General features: G+C 38.1%; 1 protein-coding gene across 1 annotated transcript; it reads left to right on the top strand.

Annotated features, from left to right (window-relative positions):
• The first annotated feature begins 2,799 nt into the window (after positions 1-2,799).
• Positions 2,800-20,631, top strand: LOC117403134 (tubulin-specific chaperone E-like). Its single transcript, XM_059024788.1, has 13 exons — positions 2,800-2,923; positions 3,806-3,890; positions 4,082-4,258; positions 9,562-9,673; positions 9,760-9,779; positions 12,118-12,182; positions 12,653-12,717; positions 12,829-12,981; positions 13,236-13,389; positions 13,519-13,587; positions 14,596-14,655; positions 19,743-19,834; positions 20,449-20,631. Exons 1-13 carry the CDS (start codon positions 2,824-2,826, stop codon positions 20,542-20,544), a joined length of 1,248 nt encoding a protein of 415 aa, XP_058880771.1. The 5' UTR covers positions 2,800-2,823; the 3' UTR covers positions 20,545-20,631.
• Positions 20,632-21,541: the final 910 nt, after the last annotated feature.

Below are 21,541 nucleotides of genomic sequence, written 5' to 3'. Positions count from 1 at the left end.
ACATGGTACAGTATGAAAAAAAAAAAAATCTCCAATAGATACTTTGTATATTGAACAGGTAGCCAACATTTCTGGACAAAATAGGTTTTATGGGTGTGATTTGCCAAATATTTTGGTCGCAAATATCTATGGCTTTGCAGTAACCCACAGTACGCTGGAACGAGCCAGTGGCATAAAATGTGCAGTGGGTACCCTTATGCTACAGACAAACAGTGTGCTCTTCTAGGCCAGCCTGAAGTAGTTGGCAGATGTCAGTGATTGTTTGTCTGTTGAGGCAAAATTGCTGCATACATTGTGTGTCAGACAGACTCAGACAGATGACTTCTAAATATTTGGGGACGCCTCCTCTTCCTCTCTCTTTGTGTGGCCATGTAGAAATCCAGTGCATACTACATTTTTTCTTCTCTCTCTCTTTTCTTTACCTGCCTCCCTGGTAGTCTCAGCAGTATTTATAGTAGACAATGTAATTTGTGCACAGTTTAGACCTGGTTTTCACATGTCAATTGAAAAGCAAACATTAACACTGTTGTTGGTTTGTATACGCATTCCAGTTATGTCAAGGGCTTTGATCAATGCACTTTTTTTTTTTTTTACAAAATGCATTTCCCTAAATGTAATAAGCCTACATGTTCATTTTTTCTTTTTAAATGAAATCATTCACCTAGCAAATTACTTTCAGCCACAGGCTGATCATGGTTTGAACATTGAAGTATCAATTAAATGTATTTTCATCAGCAGATTAATGTAAAGTAGTACAGTATTAACACAGTGTAAAATATGAAATTATCAGAAAAGGATTTGACTAATTGTAATCACTTCTGCTGTTTTGGTTTATAGAACTGATTTTTCCCTAACATACGTGTAATCCAAATAGGCACACTACTGTTAGCACTCACAGTATTAGGATTTTTAAAACACCCGTATGATGGGCTTTTGGCCTAGGCTGATGGCTACTGAATATGGAAACATGTATACTGTAGCAGAACTAATGTAAGAATTTAGCACATTATTATTCAGATACTAACAGGAAGCAAAACTGAAATTGAAAAAGGGTGATTTATTTTTTTTTTCTCAAAGAATGTTAGGCTAGATAAACAAAAGCGTGGAATACAGTACAAGTCTAGGGAAGACTATATAATGCTCTAGCTAAACCCAATTTTGAATCGATCAATTTTGAAAATAATGTATGCATTAATGAAAATGAAATAGGATTCACTGTTTCCAAATCAGTACACATTTTTAATCGATCCCATTTACACAAAGTTTTTGCCCCAGTAACTTAGCTGTACTGTACATGTCTCTAAGAATTACAAGTCTATCTGAAATTGGAATATCATACTCTATTATTTTAGATAAATGGCATAAAACATGTTCCCAATAAGATTTTAATTTTGAGCAATTTCATGTCCTGTGTCAGGGATTCTGTATCACCAGTGCCACATCTCCAGCATTTGTTTGAATCACGTAAACCACAAGTATTCATTCTTTTAATTTTAGGGGTATAATATACTCAATGTAATAATTGAAACTGAATTGACCTTTAGAAAATAAACTGCATTAGAAAATGTTATGTTACTCTAAACCTGAGTATTAACGCGGATGACTACATGTAATTTGTAAATATACAAATGATTCACACGTCAAAACAAGTTTTACACTGTTTAAGAATTTTGAAATCCACGCGGTCTAGAATTGATCACTTTGTACTGTATTTCTACTACATTACAGTGCATCAGCATTTTGATAGGAGGGTCGATGCCTGGCACACCAACACCGTCTCAGGAAAATGACCTCACAAACGTCAACGACCATTTTCTGTTGTAACTGTAAACTCACACCTCACCTTGGAGGGAGGTACAACTGGTCTAAATGATTTGCAGCATTATATGTTAAACTATAAGTTTAAAAAAAATATGGTTGGAAAAATATTGTAAAATATCCTATTTTATTACCAGTAAAATGAAAAAAAAATTATTGTTTTGAAACCATTTTGACCCTGAGAAAAACAGAGCTAGTTCTGTTAATCAATATCTATAAATGTTTATTACTTTAGATTTTTGAGTCACCAGACCAAGCTAGACTGGTCAGGGCCACATGTTTTGAAAATACACTCAATGAAAGTACACTATATGAAAGAACAGAACAAATAGGGATGTCAGGTCCAACTCGCCAGCCACTCGGGCAGTAGTATATTTTATTGTGAAATGTATTACAACTAACCCTAATATAACTAATAAAACACATGAGTGACATGACAACATCTTTGACCCCAGTGTATGAAGATGATGTAGCCTAAGGTACAATATTTCAATTCAATAGCACTTTGACAGTACATACTTCAAAATAAAATCTCAGTTCAGGTGTCCTCTTTTAATTTAAAGGCATATGGCAAAATAAATGAGGGTTATTTGCTGGTGAGACCCAATGCAAACAGATCTGATCTGCTTTTAAAATGATTAGTCTAGCTTGGTGGTACTGTATATAGCTGCTAATGTCTATCTGCCATCAGCTACATTGGTGCCTTGACGATGATTAAAACATTTTCTGTAGTTAATCACAGATATCAGTGTGTAACGGCATGCTTGTGAGCTTCTGAATTGAGATGATGTAAGATGGTGTTTTATTAACTACTCCTTCAATTCTGTACATTGGTAGCCACAATGAGGTAGCCACATCCCTCCTGTGCCAATTACATAGGCATGTGAGGACACGAGTGCCTTAGAGGTACATATCATTTTCAGACTGTAATCTGTTTACTAAGTCTATTCTCTGCTTACTTCCTCAGATCTCTGAATGACAATCCTTAATGCCCAATTAGCCAACATGACTAATTCTGTTCCGTGTGACGCAGTTTGGAGGCAGATCATCTGCGATGGAGAGAAGGGGACTGTGCTGTTTATTGGGAACGTGCCCCCTACAGCAGGTGACCCAGTGCTTGTTTGACAACTTGTGTGTGTACTTATTGTATTATTTCTTCATTTTCATTTCTATCTGTAGAGATACAGTATGTTGTGTTACTTATACCACACATGTGCACTGGTTTATATAAGGAATACACCACCCATCTGTACATATTAAGGATGTAATTCCTTTGAGATGGAATTACAGCTGTGTACATGCAGTGTTGGTGTATTTTATTTGTTTTAATACATGGTGAGATAATTAAAAAGTGTCAAGTGGTCCAACGGAATTGCATGTCTATCTCATGTTTCACTGACTCCTCTGAGGTAATTCCTTACAAATTTATGTCACTTACTGTTTTACGTTATTCTGCTCTTCCACAAATTTCTCCCTGTCTTCCTTAGAGGAGACTTTAAATCTACAGGCCACTGTTGTTTGCTTTGGTAGCAACGTTGTTTTGTTGTACGTACAGGTAGTAATAGAAATAGTTTTGAAACACTGATGTCAGACAAATTGATTTTTGTAGTCTTATTAACTACAGGTGGCACATGCACTCTTATTATCGATGTGACATACCTACTGAATGTCAAACTCAGGATTTTATAGGAAAATAATAGTTTACCACTACTATTGAAATAATTCTAAGGGGAGCTGACCCATGTTATATTTCTGATGGTATGAACCCATTTTTGTTTTCTCCATATGATAAACAGTTCATTCAATGGGCCCAGTTGAGAAAGCTTCAGCTTATGAGTTATTTAAATAATGTTTATTTTATTCAGTTTGATATGTGTAAAACGTGTTCTATACTGCTTGCACCATTTAACTGAGACTGAATGACTGAATGTAGGTCAGTAAGTGTTTATTTTTTCTCTTTAATTTCCATTATTTTTCTTTAATGCAGGTCTTTGGCTTGGTGAGGAATGGGATAACCCAGAACGAGGCAAGCATGACGGGAGCAACAAGGGAATCCAGTATTTCAAAAGCAGGTAAGCAGGTAACATTGTGTTGAAGGGTAAGCCCTATGACCAGTAACTATGAGAAGCCATGCTATTAAACATGCTGATTCTCAGGACTTCAGTTCTCTTATCAGTACTGTACATATCTATGGTAGCCATTGGTGTTAGGCAAGATTAATAGTGACGTACGGTCAGGTTCAAATCATTATTTTGTATTTCAGTCACCCTACCAGCGCATCCTTTATCCGCCCCAAGAAAGCCAACTTTGGAGTGGACTTCCTGACAGCAGTAAAAAGGCGTTACGAGCTAGAGGACAACCAGGACAACACAGTGAAAATGACTGCTGGCAAAACGGCAGTCCAAATGGTGGGGTTTCAATCTGTCTCAGAGAAACTGAGGTAAAGAAGTGGGTTATGGGGTTGAGGGTTCAGTTACAATCGGGAATAATATTAAGCAGCTCATGAGGCAGATGCATAAAGAGTAAGTAGCTTCAAATTTCATTTTAATTGCTTTGTTTACATTACTTTTACTATTTTGTTATTTGAAATCATTGAGTGTTTTTTGTTGTTCCAACATTATCATTTTTCTATTAACCCAACTGTACCTGCTTCTGAATTTGAGTATCCTAAGCCAGCATTAGACAGCTGTCCTCATTTCATTCAAATCATGTGACAATGTGACCTTTCAACTCTGTTTGCCCCCTACTTGTCATATATAGAGATAGAAATTAGGTTGGGCTTCAGAGTTGAAAAGTCACAAGCTCAAAGCCAGGTAAAGGCAGTTTTAAGAGAAATTGTGCTAACTTAATATTTATGCAACAGAAACCAGAATTATTCTAACACCATAAATAGTATGGGAAATTTTAAAAAGTAACTAAAATGACATTTTAAACTACTTAATTATTCTTTTTTTAAAAGTCTTCTGTCACTTATTGATAATATTTATCATACTTCTGTTTGCTTACCATGAATTTAAATGTTGCAAACCTTGCCTTATTTTGTTTTCAATAGTCAGTTGCACAACCTTAATTTGGTTTCTGTGAAAGGAAGTGAAGTAAGTTGTGCCGGTCAAGATAATGAAATCCAACAGACAACTCCAAGTATCCTTTATTCTTCCTTGCTGGGGTTGTATATTCAAGGTCTCAGGAACCTCTTATCCAATTGTGATGAAATGTGGTTAGGAAATTCTTTAGCACTATCACTCACCGGCAATGAAATCACTGACAACGGTGGTTAGGTGGAGGCAGCTGTATGTCTGTCTCTGCGTATGTCATATTTATCCAATTGTGATGAAACTTGGTAGTACGGGGGCTAGATTCCATTTAATTTAATAAACGTTTAAACGTTAAAATAAAAACATTTTGAAAAGACACGGTGTAAGGGGGGCAGTATGTGTCCCCCTCGATGCGCGGTCTCGACATGCACATTTTTCGCAAAGTTTAAACGATTAAGCAAATTAAAAATGTTTGACACTTTACTAACTTTTAAACATTTAAATGCTAAACGATTTACACCCCTACTTGGTAGTAGCATTATTTAGCTCAAGGTACTGAGCTAAATAATGGTATTAACATTTATCATAAGTCTGGGAGTGTTAGATAGTGGGGATATATGGAGGTGTCTCGGTCTTAACCACCACCGTATCCGTACCGAACTACAATTCAATTCCCAGAAGACTCTGCGAAGTTCACAAACGCGTCACTTACCAGGAACTCCCCCTGCCCCCTCAGTATGCAGGTTTTAATGTGACTTAGCAGTGTCAGTGAGACTTGTATTGCACAATTGTAAAGCAGTTGCATACCAGGTTTGATGAAGATCTCTTGCAGATCGAAACCTTGATCTTGGGTATAATAAAAAATATAAACACTTTGGAGCATAATATATAAGTGTGCGGGTACTATGTTTGTTTAACTTTAAAATCTTTCTACCCTGCACCTTGAAATACTTTGGATGTGCTTATGTTTTCTTTGTTTACTAGCAGCCCCCCATCCCATTTCTCAGAGCGTCCATTTCTCAAGGAAGTACAGTTGTTGTTGTTACCGCTATTTTGGCCCCAAAACCGCCTTTGGTGTGTTTCTTTTGTCCGTCACCGCCACAATACTTAGAAACTTTTGTTTGCCCGTTTGGCAGGGCACCTAAAAATGTAATCCTGTAAGCTGCTAGAGAATAGATTTATACCGTGTGTGTGTGTGTGTATACAGTGGTCGTCCAAAGTTTACAAACCCAAATTTATGAAAGTGTAACACCCTAAAATTAACGTTGAATACATTCTTATAAACACCCCTATTTATTTATGGTAAATATATGTAGATGGTACATTCCCAGTCCCTGCTGAAGAGAAGCATCCCCATAACATGATGCTGCCACCACCATGCTTGACAGTTGGGATGGTGTTGACTGGGTGATGTGCAGTGTTGGGCTTGCGCCAGACGTAACACTTGGAATTTAGACTGAAAAGTTCAATTTTTGTCTCGTCTGACCACAAAACCTTTTTCCACATGTCTGCAGTATCATCTACATGCTTTTTCGCAAACTCCATACATGCTTTAAGATGAGGCTTTTTGAGTAATGGCTTCTTTCTTGCCACCCGTCCATACAGGCCAGCTTTGTGTAGGGACAAGCTTATTGTTGATGTGTGAACACTGACTCCCATCTCAGACACAGAATCTCTCAAGGTCATTGTTGGCTTCAGAGTGACATCCCAAACTAGTTTCCTGCTTGCCCGGCTGCTCAGTTTGGGAGGGCTCCCTGATGTGGGTAGTGTCTTGGTGGTATGATGCATTGTCCGCTTCTTAATGATGGACTTCACTGTGCCGAGAGGGATAATCAGCGCCTTTGAAATTTTCTTGTACCCTTCTCCTGCTCTGTGCCTCTTTACCACTTTATCCCTGACTTGTTTCGAAAGCTCCTTGGTCTTCATGGTTGCTTTGTTGGATCACTATGTGAGTTGTAGCTTGAAAGTCTTTATATACCTGAGGGAAATTATCTACAAGTTAAACCACTTTGAGTACACACAGGCTGAAACCATTTCACTAATTTTGTGACCTTTCAAACAAATAATTTGCACCTGAGCTGATTTAGGGCTGCAGTAGCAAAGGGGTTGAATACTTATGCAACTGAGATTAATCTGTTTTTCACTGTAAATCTTACTTATTTATATTCTGTATGCATTTTTTTTAACTTTATCAATGTGGAGTAGTTTGTGTAGATTCAACATGTAAAGTCTAATTTGAAAGCATCATGGAGCATGCTCAGGTGCCAACAAAATGTGAAAACTTTGCAGGGGGGTGAATACTTCTGCAAACCACTGTGTGTATGTGTATATATATATATATATATATATATATATATATATATATATATATATATATCAAAACACGTGCTAAATATCATGCTGCAATAAGTGAAAAACCAAAAAAATCGATAAGCAGTCCAACTATATAAAAAATGCTTGTGGAAACATGCTTTTATTGCATGGAGGTTTTACTTAACGTATTTACCAGTCTAGTTATGATGGAGCTGTATGGGAACAGTGAAAAAAAAAAAAACTATAGTCTTCTGCAATCAGAAAATCTGTGGTGAACCCCGCTCTGACTGCGTCGTGTGTCAGAGTTCCTGGTAAGTGTCGCTTTTGTGAACTTCGCAGAGTCTTCTGGGAATTGTAGTTCAGCGCAGTGATGTCGTAGCGCTGTTATGGGCAGTCGCTGTAATGTCCTTTGCGGTGATGTCGGCGTGGTTTTGGCCTCACTGTTATGACATGTAACCATGTCACACATTTTAAGATATTTATAGAGAACAATTTATCCCAAAGTGATCATGGTTATTACATTTTAGTTATTAAGGGTATCCAAATCTGGGGATCTATGGAGAAATATGTACTTGTGTACATATGGAGCACATTTTTACATGTATGTACAGTGGATATCGGTTAAGGAGATCTACTTTTTCATAGTTCTGATAAATAATTTTGGATTAATAGCTGTGACATAGAATGTAAGTTTTAAGAATTCTTCTTCAGATCTGCTCTCTGGTATTTTCAAAACATATCCTTATATCCCAAAGGCACAGCTTAAGTAACATGGTTGTCTTATATCACAGAGATTATTAAGAAAACAAAAAAAGGAAATAGTTGTGTGGCAAGGCTGAGCAATAAAATACAACTTGGTCTGACCTTAACTCCCTAACTCAGATATTGTATTGTTAAATTTGTCGGAGAACTTTGCTGTCTTCATGGGACCGGGTAGCTGATTTTGCACGACAGCTTACAAAACTGAAAACACTTGAACTTCGGTAAGGATATCTGTTATGTCTGCCTTTTGGTATTGCTTTAAATTTTCTGGACCCTATTTTAAAGCAAGGAGCAAGGCTAGCATAATGAGAAAACAATTTTGCTGCAGAAAGAAGCGTGGAGCGGTTGCTTGCTAGTTTTATACCATTAAAGTAGTTGTAGCTAATAATACTTTCATAAATATACCTGGCACTGCAAAGTTAAAGAAATACCTGTTTGCAAGTCATGTTTTCAGATAGTGTTGCACTTCCTTGGTCATTTCACCTACACTATAGGATGAAATTGCCCCCATCTTTTCAACGCCTTCTTTCCACCAACCAGCTACTTCCTCTTTTGACTGTAAGAACAATTCTTTAATTGAGAGTTTAGAGTTTTATGTAGGATGATTAGTTCTCTCATAAAATTTTGCTGACGTGTTACAAGATCAAGAATTTACTATGAACACACATACACACACAAGACACAAGGGACGTTTAATCAATAGTAGTATTTTATTAAGTACACAAATATTAAACAGAAATCACAAAAGTCAGAAGGTCAATCTCTTAGTCTTCTAAGCATAAAACACAAGTCACAGCTCTCACCCTGCGTTAAAGCAGCTAGCAGGGCCAGTAAAATATGACACTGCTTATACTTAAACACACACACACAAACAACAGCTGTGGCTATCTGGTCGTGACTCACACACACACTCACAGCCTAATCTGAAATGGTGTAGAAACCCTGAAATATCACGCTAAGCATACTAATAGTATATTGTTTAATGATATTTACTTTCACAGAAGTTATTCATACAATATGAAGCTCGCTTCCTCTCTCTTAGATCTTTTTTCAGCCGGAGTCCCGGAGTTGCAGCTTTGCTCAGAAGAGTGACAACACCTAGTTTAGCAATCGATGTGGAGTGCAAAATCTGTAGTTTTGCTTGGATATTTATAGTCTTTTTCTCTGCCAAGTAGCTACCCGAAATGAGGACATTTGTGTATCTTGCATGTTAAGACTCACGGTCCTTTGATGTTTAATGTCCTCTCCCACTCGGAACATACATGCTTTATATCTTCCTGACAGCAAGGCATGGAGACAGAAGAACTTTCTTTTACCTGGTGTGGTACCAGATATCAACTTGAAATGAAAATACATGTTTGCTAGTTCTTTCAAAACTTCAATTTGAGACCTATGTAGCTAATGGAAGTACACGACAGTTAAGATTTGTGGAATTAATTATTTTATTCTCACTGAACGTTTGCATTTGCCTGTGCACTTGCTTTAAAAAAAAAATGCAGACTTGATAATGTGGCCTAAGGTGTTTTTGCATATCATTTTAGTGACCATAAAAGAAGATACAATATATTTTAAGACAGTACTTTAAATATCCAAACTACTCCTGTTAATTATTTGATTTATGTCTTCATTTTAGTGGGAACAGACTCAGCATCCCTGCAAATCCCTCCTCACTGACCCATGCTTTTGCCAATCTGAAGGAGTTAGCACTAAACAAAACTGGGGTTAACTGGTCCTTGCTTATACACGTCTGATTAGCAAAAAGGGGTCGTGGTCATTTCCTGTATTCATGGGGATAACAAGGACTACTCCCTCACCAAATTAGATTTGACAGTTGGACGTCATGCCCGCCGCGTAATTGTGGCAGTGGCAGAGAAGCTGCCATATCCAGTTATTTTAGGTCGAGACTGGCCGCATTTTGACAGCATGATTAACAAAACGGTAAAGCCAGTCTCCGGTAAGACCATAGTAGCAGCAGGGGAGACTATTGGGAATATTTTTCCGCTGCACACCGATTTGTTCCACTCTCGATTTCGCCCAAAAAAACCAAAAAGAGAGCGAAGGGTTGAAAAATGGGAAGGAACATTAATGAAACAAGGCTGGGATTTGGTGGGAGAAGCCTCAGGATCTGTCAAATGTAAGGGAAAGGGGGTTGGGACCCAGTGTGACCTGCGGGGGCAGGTTACTGAGGCCCCCAGTGCTGAAGCTACTTTAGCTCCGCTCGATATCCCGAAATTCTGGGACCGAGATGTGGACCTAGCATTGGAGCGAAAGAACGATCCTTCGCTGGCACACATCTGGGGGCAGGTTCGGTCTAGAGGGGAAGGATGTAGAGGATAGCCGGCTGCTTACATATCCCCACCACATTATTGTCGGGCACTTACTATATAGAGTATCCCAGGCCACGAGCACAAGCCAGATTGTAACACAACTACTCGTTCCTCAGTCTTTTCGACGTGAGATCATGCGGTTGGCTCACGATGTCCCCTGTTCGGGCGATTTAGGTATCGATAAGACTCGGGAACGAATATTGGCTCGATTTTATTGGATGGGAGTTTTTGGTGAGGTGGCGCGATATGTAGCGGAATGCCCGGAATGCCAGCAAGTAGCGCCGGGGCGGGTTCGCCCGGCCCCGCTGGTCCCACTGCCCTAATCTCAGTTCCCTTTGAGCGCATTGCTATGGACATAGTGGGTCCACTGAGCCAGTCTGACTCTGGATATAAGCACATTTTGGTAGTGTTGGACTACGCGACCAGATATCCAGAGGTAGTACCATTGAGATCCACTAGTGCTGCAGCCATTGCTAAAGAGTTAGTAACCATTATATCGAAAGTAGGGATTCTAAAAGAAATCCTCACTGATCACGGAACGAACTTCATGTCACAATGTTTGAAAGAATTATACAAATTGTTGCAAATTAAGTCGATCCGAACCTCCGTTTATCACCCGCAGATGGACGGTTTGGTGTGGGAGGCAACCACGGGAGGCAGGGCTAACAGCCAAGCTGGGCAAGTGTGCATTTGGCAAACAGGAGACCCAATATCTTGGCTACATTATGGGTAATGGCCGGGTGAGGCTGATCACCTCCAAAGTCCAGGCGCTAGTGGAAACAGCGATCCCGAGATCCAAGTCACAGGTGAGATGACTACTGAGGTTAGCCGGCTATTACCGCCGATTTATCCCCGAGTATGCCACCACAGTTAAACCCCTGGTAGATCTCACCCGAAAGGCTGCTCCAAAAATAGTTAAATGGACAGGGCAGTATCAGGAAGCATTTGATTTGATTAAGAAGTGACTCTGTCAAGCTCCCGCTCTGATTTCACCACATTTCAGCAAAGAGTTCATCCTGCAGACCGATGCCTCCCACATTGGTCTGGGGGCGGTCCTGTCCCAGCAAGTTGACGGGGTAGAACACCCTATTATTTCCCTAAGCAAAAAAATGGCTCCTAGGGAGATTAACTACTCTGTCATTGAGAAGGAGTGTTTAGCCATCAAATGGGCTACTCACGCACTTCGCTATTACTTGTTGGGGCGTTCTTTCTCTCTTATCACTGATCATGCTCCTTTAAGGTGGTTACACATTATGAAGGACAATAACGCTCGGATAACTCGTGGTATCTGGCGATGCAACCCTTCCACTATAGTATAAATAGACATTTACTGTTTAAACTCTTGTACACATTTTCAGTGAAAAAGTAGGCTTGATTAATTATTTGACATTGATTTTCACATACAATATTCAATTACAGTGGTTTACATGTATCAAGAGATTAAAACAAATGTGAACATCAGTGCAAGATCCCCATAAAACAGGACATTTTTGGTACAACTTTTAGTTAAACAATATACATTTTAGAATTGCTATTTCCGTTCACTGTTTAACCTTTTACAGTCTTAATGAATGGACAGGGCCTTGATCACTGTTATTTAGATCATTAATATTGGTAAGGATTAAAGCTGCAGTGCCCCAAAATCATATTCACTGAAATATAATTTTTGGGTGATTAACTACATTGATCCATAGTTTAGCCATTGATAAACTCCATCTGAAACGTAACCTTGTTGGTTTTTTTAGTTTGTATTCCCTGAAAGCCTAACATGATTATTCTTTAATAGGAAACACATATAGATATTTTAAACAATGGTTCATTTTTAGCACTCATTTTAATAGTTTAAACTCTTTTGTTTTCAGACTCAACAAACTTTTACTGACAAACACAGGGTTGCGTTCAATACATTTTGATGATGTTGGGCCAGGTAAGTGCAGTTACAAAGATAACTAGACTGTTTGAATCTCATTCCATTGTCTTTCTGTAATGCCTAATTGTGACAAATTCAATATGCAATATATAATAAATGTAAGCACTTGGTATTCTATAATTTTTTGATTGATTGATCTGAAAATCTTTCTTAAAGACTGAAAGCTACTGCTGGGACAAATTATTGAATATTTTAACGAACACTACTTGTAATGTATGCCTTGAAATGTGTTCCTATAACAGAATGTATAAACTACTTTAGCCCAGGTTTCAGTTTCAGTTTGAACTAGACAACTTGTTTTGTGAAAGAAAATATTGAAACCTACTGTTGTGGTTCTTATTTTCTATCACTGATATCTTCATAGTCACAGCAATATAAAAAAGCAAAGTCAGCATTCCATGTTCTGACTAGCAATTTAAAATAAGATTCACCCCCTGGTGTGACATGTTTTCCTATTTTTTCTAAAGGCTGCAAAACAGCAATGTTTCCCTCACTAGAGTTTTTAGCAGTTGACAACAACAGCATTTTTCAGGTAAATTCTATAGTTAATACATTGACATTTGTTTTCTTGAGATTCCTGATCATTTAATTTTTTTTTTTACGAAAACGTTTTGTCTCTTTGCATAATTATTGTAACCCTCAGTGGTCCTTTGTGAACGAGCTGGAGAAGCTACAGAGTCTGCAGAAGCTGTCTTGCCTCAATAACCCTCTGATGTCAGCCGAGAGGAATGCAGGGACAGCACAGCAGCTGATAATTGCGAAGATAGGAAAAATACAGGTCTTCAACAAGTCAAATGTATGGATGCCCTGTATCTGGTTGGATTTTACAACAGTACCCTTAAATAATACATTTGTTTGAACTTGAGGACTAGTCATCCTATTGTGATGAAGCTTGTTATGGGCATTTTTTAATGGTGATATACTTATGCATACATTCTGGCTTCAGAAATTATTATGACTGTCCTAGTTAAAACAGTTAGGAATCCACTAAACTTACAAATCCCTGAAGTAAATCGATTTTTGTTAATTAATTTGTGGATACTACTACAGATATTGCCGGACGAGAGAAGAGGTGCGGAACTGGATTATCATAAAATATTCGGAAAAGAGTGGCTGGAAGCTGGAGGGCATCAGGACCAAGAGAAGAATCGACCCAGCGAAGCCTTTACTGCTCAGCATCCTAGATACCAGATTCTCATTAAGAGTGAGTACAGTATTGACAGGGTCTAGCTTCTGTTAACAGAGATTCACCAGAATGCTGCTATAGATCTAGACAGTTGCAGATAACTTGAGTAAAAAGTATACTGAACAGATGCAATGTTTTCTGTTGCAGAATACGGTGCTCCCGAAGATGGTGAGCTAACAGAGAAGCAGCCGTTCGCATTGAAAAATCAGCTGCTGAGTAAGTAGACCAATATTTATTTAAAGTACTTATGAGTGTCCAATTTAAATAGTCTTTGTTTGCTTGCTGCTTGCCATTATCATGGCCCTTTTAAATAGATCAAAGATGTTTATGTATACTTACACCCGAGGTTACAGTAAGATTGAATTTATGCACATAAATTTAAGTTTCCACCAACTGTAAAATCCTAATAAATAGATAGCCACATTATTATTGATATGCATGTACCCTGCAACAGGGGCTATAGTGGAAGCGCCCATGTGTATGTGCCTTATCCAATTCTGATGAACAGTCTTTAGCTGAACTTATTGAGAGTGTCAGCATACTTTCAATGCCTGTCTTTGCGTACGCACATATAGTGTGTACATCACATTTACAATTTTACTTTGGAGAAGAAAGGATGCTATTGTGATACATTTTGGTTACGGAGATACAGTTTGTGGAGAAACACGTCAGTCTGCATGTGAAACACATTTTACACACACAAAAAAAAACAATCTGGCATCAGTTAAGACATTTTGCTGGATTAGACGATGTGTTGGTTTACAGAGATGAGTTACTGTAAAATGTACTATTTAAATGTATTAGATGCTTCAAAACACTTTTTAATGTATCCCAGTATGTTAATAGGCGTTTCTCTACTGTAGATACCATACTGTGCAACAGTGAATAATTAATCCATATTGTAAATTCATATAATTGTACACTAGCTTCTTTCAAAATAAACTGTGAAATAACAACGCTTGTACCTGTAAAGTACTGTAAAAAAAAAAAGAAAGAAAGAAAACAAGACTCAAATGTAACTGCCACTGCATTCCTATAAAAACTGTCAAGCATCATACATGTACTACACTGTAAATCTGAACTTGTTCCATGTTGTATATCTAACATTTCAATGTGCTTATTATCAGTGTACAGAGTCTGGTCCACTTCAGTATCTGCAAGTTGATATCAGAAGCTGTATTGTGGAATTCATGCTTATAATAAAGATTATTTTTGTTTTTTAAGCCATAACCTTCAAATGTCCAGATAGGGATGAAAAAAAACATATTGAAAAGAAACTTCCAGGTAAGCTCTTTATAATGATGTCAAATGCATCTAGTGCAGTTAAAATTACTTTCCTATCAGTCCGTATTATCGTCTCTGTCAACAAGTATATATTGGAGCCATGTGTATGTCCCACTTTTATTTTCCAAGAACTGTTTAAATCAGGGAGGCACACAGTTTTGACCTAAAGTGCTTGTGGGAGCAATCTATAACCAAACATGTGGCTTACCTAAACAAGTATGTGTTTTGTAGATACATTGGCTCTTATGAACGAGTTGGAGAGCACATGGCTCGAAATTAACACTGGTGTCGTAACCGATCCTGCCTCCATGTACGATAGTGCCTCCTGGAGGCATTGTAAGATAGGATAAACCCATCCGATCCTGCCTCCCTGTACGATAGTGCCTCCCGGAGGCATTATAAGATTGGATAAACCCATCCGATCCTGCCTCCCTGTACGATAGTGCCTCCTGGAGGCACTGTAAAATAATCCAATCCTGCCTCCCTGTACGATAGTGCCTCCCGGAGGCATTGTAAGATAGGATAAACCCATCCGATCCTGCCTCCCTGTATGATAGTGCCTCCCAGAGGCATTGTAAGATAGGATAAACCCAACCGATCCTGCCTCCCTGTATGATAGTGCCTCCCAGAGGCATTGTAAGATAGGATAAACCCATTCGATCCTGCCTCCGTGTACGATAGTGCCTCCCAGAGGCATTATAAGATTGGATAAACCCATCCGATCCTGCCTCCCTGTACGATAGTGCCTCCTGGAGGCATTATAAGATTGGATAAACCCATCCGATCCTGCCTCCCTGTACGATAGTGCCTCCCAGAGGCATTATAAGATTGGATAAACCCAACCGATCCTCCCTCCCTGTACGATAGTGCCTCCCGGAGGCATTATAAGATTGGATAAACCCATCCGATCCTGCCTCCCTGTACGATAGTGCCTCCCAGAGGCATTATAAGATTGGATAAACCCATCCGATCCTGCCTCCCTGTACGATAGTGCCTCCTGGAGGCATTGTAAGATAGGATAAACCCATCCGATCCTGCCTCCCTGTATGATAGTGCCTCCGTAAGTCGAGAGATGCACCTTTTATGAAGCTGTGTTAGTTTTATCCCTCTAAATAGCTACTTTGATTTCGTCTCAACTATCAAAATGCTTTATTTGTTTTTATTTAAAAATGTAATGTGACAAACTAATAGGCTTCAAACCACTAGTTTTCCCTTAAATTTCAAAACAGCCAATAATGAGGGAAAAAAAGATGGATACAATGTTTCAAGTAAAACAGCAAATAAAGCTTTAAAATCATTGGACATGTAACTGTCTTTCATCAAGAAGTGATTGTAGAAACTAAAATGTGTGTATTAATATAAATGGTCGTGTTTTATTTTCCATACTATAATGCTTTAATACTTCTTGGTAGTCTGCATGTTATTCGGTGTATTGTGATTTTAAAAGCAACAAGCAATGCCATGGATGAATTAGCACCGAATAACATACTGACGGCTTCTGGTTTTCGTCGTGTTTAACTACTTTCCTTTTAAAATGACCCTGAGCACTGTTTAATGTGTTTTGATTTCTGAATTAAAACTGAGAAATGTGTTAATTGTGAAATTAATTTGTAAAGCAGAGGCGAAAAGTCTGACGAAAACACAGAAAACCAGAAGCCCTAATGTAATGTGTGTGTAACTCTTGACACGGAGGATAGGGAGAAGGTCTGTCGGAGAAAATTAGAGGTAGTCAGTTTATATTCATTTATTTTTTTAAAGAAAAACCAAAAAAAACCTTTTAGCTGAATGTACATTTAAAAAAAAATGCTAAAGCAGCACAGATCGAAAGATCAGTCCATTCATTTTCCCGAGAAACACTGTAGATGCTGCCTCCCCTGATCTTCCGCTCTGCTCATGTCTTCAAAGTTCAGTTGACACTATCATATGGGGAGGCACTGCTGGTTATGACACCGGCCATGTGGCAATTGCCGTGAGTGCCCTTTTCAATTGCTGCAATGTCCATCAAATTCACAGCAATTATGGCCGCAGTGCCCTTTTTGCTACAGCAACTAAAAACGCCTGTACATACCAAATTAGGAAGTGTTTAGATCTAAACAATAACATGATTATGTGATGTGCATGGTTAAATCACATCAGCAGGGATAAAAAAAAAAAAAAAAAAAAAAAAAACAAGCAACGAACACGACCCTTTCAAGCACATGGATTTCTACTGCGCATAATAATGCCATCTCAGAAAAGAGTCCTGAAAATATGTAATTTTTCCAGGTGAGTAGTTTAGAAAGGTTTAAGATAACAACTATGTTTTTTCAGGTTAAAAAAAAAAAAAAAAAAAGTACTGTAACTCACTTAAATATGGTGTTTATTATCATTATTTGGCCATCTTGTGATAAAAAATAAGTTTGTTTTTTCAGTTTATCCATAAATGCAACACAGCGCATCGGCATTTTGTATGTTACATGCGGGAACGATATTTCAGTTTAGTTTATGTTAAACTGTGTAGAATATATGGTATTAAAATTGAACAAAATGGTCCCATGGCATAGAGGTAAAAGCCAATGCCTTCAGCGCAGGGAGCTACGACCTCACAGGCTCGAATTGAATCTAGATTGGATTGCCGATGGGGTTTAATTTCATCATCTGGGATCTCGCTGCTTCTTAGTGCACAGCTACCCACTGTCAGTCTGTGACAGCTGTGTTCTTCCACAGTGAAGCTGTTTGCCAAAAGACGTATTTTCTGACCCTGTAATAAAACATTTACAGAGGCAACATGCCAAAAGACAGCACTTTCTGAACAAATAAATAGTTATTAATAAGTTCAACTATGTTGTTTCTTTTGTGGCTAATCACCGTGTAACAAATTTTTTTTTTTTTTTTTGTTCCTGGGTAGTAAGTGTTATTTCCTAATTGCTTATGCCTCAAAAGTATAGAAAATGGCTATTATTCCCCACAAACTTTGCTTTTGTGACCAGGACAGTGGTATTTTGAAATTTACCTATTTTCCAGAACATTCCAGATAGATTCAGTGCTGAGTAAACTTGGAGCAACTTCTAGAACTTTCTAGAACTTTCCAGTAATATAAATAGTAGTATAAATACAGGGGCCTTAAGCCCACCAGTTCAGTTTAGTTCCAGCTGCCAATGTGGATACATATCTGCATTTTTCTGAGATGGCATCAAGAGGCTGCAATGGTGGCATTCCTGATGGGTCTCCAAGGCGGTTTTACCAAGTTTCCCTGCTATCTTTGCCTTTGGGACAGCAGGGACACCAAGGCGCACTACCACAGGTGGGACTGGCCACAGCGGACCGATTTCTCTGTGGAGAGGAACAACGTCAAGTGGGAGCCACTGGTGGACCCCCGGAAGGTGCTGATGCCACCACTGCACATCAAATTGGGCCTTATGAAACAATTTGTCAGAGCTCTAGATAAGGAGTCGGCAGCCTTCAAGTACCTTCAAGACTTCTTCCCTAAGCTGTCTGAGGCAAAGGTCAAAGCTGGTGTCTTCGTCGGACCACAGATAAAGAAGATCCTGGAGTGCAATGAATTCCCCAAGAAGCTCACTAGTAAGGAGAAAGCGGCTTAGAACAGCTTTGTCACAGTAGTTCGGGGCTTCCTGGGCAATCACAAGGCCGAAAACTATGTGGAGCTGGTTGAGACTCTGGTGAAGAACTACGGCACAATGGGCTGTAGGATGTCCCTCAAAGTCCACATCCTTGATGCTCATCTTGATAAATTCAAGGAGAACATGGGAGCGTATTCGGAGGAGCAAGGCGAGCGCTTCCACCAGGATATACTGGACTTTGAACGCCGCTACCAAGGACAGTATAACGAGAACATGATGGGAGACTACATTTGGGGGCTGATTCGTGAAAGTGATTTACAGTATAATCGTAAATCTCGAAAAACTACTCACTTCTAAATCTTTTGTAGTCATTTTTGTATTACTTTAGTATAAATACATGTTAATTTGGATTCATATGTTGTTTTTTTCTGACTTTATGTAAACGAAAAGACACAAATTCGCCCGTTTTCTCATTGGAAATAGGTCAATTTCAAAATATCACTGTCCTGGTCACAAAAGCAAAGTTTGTGGGGAATAATAGCCATTTTCTATACTTTTGAGGCATAAGCAATTAGGAAATAACACTTACTACCCAGGAACAAAAATTGTGTTTCATAGTGTAATCAGCTTTATATATGAATCCTAAGCAAAATTACATAACATCACACAGTTTAGCCTTGAATTAATTTTAGTGGCCTTGGTGCCCTTCTACAAAGGTGTTGAACTGAAGACCATTTTGGCCTTGCCCTTTCTTTTGCCAGTTTAGAGCCTTGTTAGAGATAGCTTTTCCACTTACTATGAATGTAGGTCAGGGTAACCGACGTTTTTAAAGAACTGGACCAAAGCAGTGGCTTTTCTTCTTTTAGTTTTTTTTAATATTACCACTTTTTTCTATTGCTAATAAAAATGATACCGTTATAGAATAGATTGAAGACTGGCAAAGCACGGGTGTGTGGTGTGCCAGGTGTCATAGTCAGGGGAGCGTCCTGGCTGTGTAAAATTACTCATATTCTCAGAGTTCTCTTTGTCCTCCAGTGGGCGATAGCACTCCGACATCTTTTGAGGCAACATTGCATGTTACCGGTACAATGTCTTTGTTTTCTGATGGCTGGATGCGATACAGGACCCTGACCGATTTGATTTCCACAATGGTAGATGCTCGGTTCAGTTTTTTTGGTCCCATCATCAGGACCATCGCACCAGCACGCTATCCCCATCTTCAGTGGAGTAGAACTGCAGTGGCTTCAAATCATTATCTATTTCAATAATCTATTTCAATTATCTATTTCACTCTAAATTAAAATAAAATAGAATTATGACATATCTTACTTAGCAATTTCGAGGTGACAGATCTCTTAATCTTAATTCTGGACACTGCACTGTGCAAAGGTCATTTGTATGACAGTGAAACTTAAACACTAATGTCAATAAAAAAAAATGATCCACATTTTATTACCAAAAAAATAATGACATAGTACTTTTCATATACAAAAAAATTCTTATCTAAACTGCTGTGTTTCATTTTAGAGTCTATGACTATTCAGAAGGTGAAAGGATTGCTTTATCGTCTATTAAAGGTTCCAGGTTCTGAATTGAAACTCACATACTCAAGCTCAAATGTATTGTTAATTTTAGTTTTTAAGGTATTTGGGTAAGATGTGGTTTAATTTTTTTGTCTTATAAACCTTTCAAAATGCATTTCACTCTTAAGAGGAGAAGTTCTGGCTTTATTCAGAATTTGCGAAACAAAAGAACCTTTGAACTTTCATATTTATGGAATGTTACTTAATAAAACATTTTTATCAAAGCTTGATGACCATGGAAGTCATCAACTAGAGGGAATTTGACACTAGCAGCAAAGTATTGTGCATATCAGCATATTAATCTTTAATATCAAAGACTCTTAAGATAAAAAAAATACAAGTAGCAAGGTTTGGGTTTGAATGCAGCACAGGTCACAATAAAATGAGTATGGCGGCCCCAAAAATAACCACCACACTATTTGGCAATATGTCTATGCTTGGGAGAGGCCTGAATGACAGGGCACGGGGTTCTTTAGGCTAATATTGCAGTCCATTCATTGCCTTAACTGTGCCTGACTGGTTGTCACCTCAACTTAACGTGCGTGTGTGTGTGTATATATATATATATATATATATATATATATATATATATATATATATAAAATATTTGGTTCTTTAAAATTCTTATTTTCTTCTCTTGACTTCTTTAGATGGAAGGTAACGAAATTGAAATAGATAATGATTTGAAGCCACTGCAGTTCTACTCCACTGAAGATGGGGCTAGCGTGCTGGTGCGATGGTCCTGATGATAGGACCAAAAAAACTGAACCGAGCATCTACCATTGTGGAAATCAAATCGGTCAGGGTCCTGTATCGCATCCAGCCATCAGAAAACAAAGACATTGTACCGGTAACATGCAATGTTGCCTCAAATCAGATGCTTGCCTTTTCACACCTTTTGGCGAATTAGTATTTAAATTTAAAGAGAGTAAGCCGCATGTTGCTTGATTTGCATTATGTTACAATATGTGTTTAAAGCTACACATTCCTACAATCATGTTTAATTTTTAAATTGCATTTAGGACAATGTGATTGTACTGTTGTTTTTTGCCTGGGAATTTTGTATAACAAACTTCTAAAATGTTTAAAAACTGTAAATTCTTGGGACACTACACCTTTAGATTCCTGTTAATATTTGAAGTGGAGGAATACTTGTGCATTGTATTGCCAAACTTATTCTAAATCATTAGGCAAATATTCTAAAAAAAAAAAAAAAAAAAAAAAAAAGTGAATTCCAGTTTTGTGAAAAAGACTGGTGTGCTTACTGCTATAAAGTGGTACCTAGCAGTTCATTTCAACAGGACAAAAGTTTTAAATTGGCACTGCTTTGTGGTACACAACAGCCACTAAAACTTATAACAGTCTGTGTGCACCTAAAACAACCAAATGAATTAAAAGAACACCTGCACTGTGCATTACTGCTGGAGGACCAGGACTGGGAACCATTAGGAACAATACAATCTTCCAGATATCTGAAACCTGCGCTGCACACTAACTTTGTTTAAAATGTAAATAAATTGAAAATATAATATTTTTTGTATTGATTTACAAAGTGATGAGTTCCATAATTATGATAAGGCACATTTCACATAACCCCATTGACTGTATACAACTTTTTATTTAACCTGTCTAAATGATAAAAGACCATTAACTATTACATTTTTACAAGTGGTTGTAACTAACTACTTCCAGGCGACTATTTGTCCATCCTTTGGAGGCTATTCAGTGGTAGGGTTCAGATCA

Source organism: Acipenser ruthenus, chromosome 5 (genome assembly GCF_902713425.1).
Source record: "Acipenser ruthenus chromosome 5, fAciRut3.2 maternal haplotype, whole genome shotgun sequence".
Classification (NCBI taxonomy): Eukaryota; Metazoa; Chordata; class Actinopteri; order Acipenseriformes; family Acipenseridae; genus Acipenser; species Acipenser ruthenus.
This window is presented reverse-complemented; position numbering and strand designations above follow the sequence as displayed.

Coding starts and splice junctions, on each gene's coding strand:
- LOC117403134 (XM_059024788.1), top strand. CDS start 2,824: ATGACTAATTCTGTTCCGTGTGACGCAGTTTGGAGGCAGATCATCTGC. Junction 3,891..4,081: donor ATCCAGTATTTCAAAAGCAG/GTAAGCAGGTAA, acceptor TTTGTATTTCAG/TCACCCTACCAGCGCATCCT. Junction 13,390..13,518: donor ATACCAGATTCTCATTAAGA/GTGAGTACAGTA, acceptor TTTCTGTTGCAG/AATACGGTGCTCCCGAAGAT.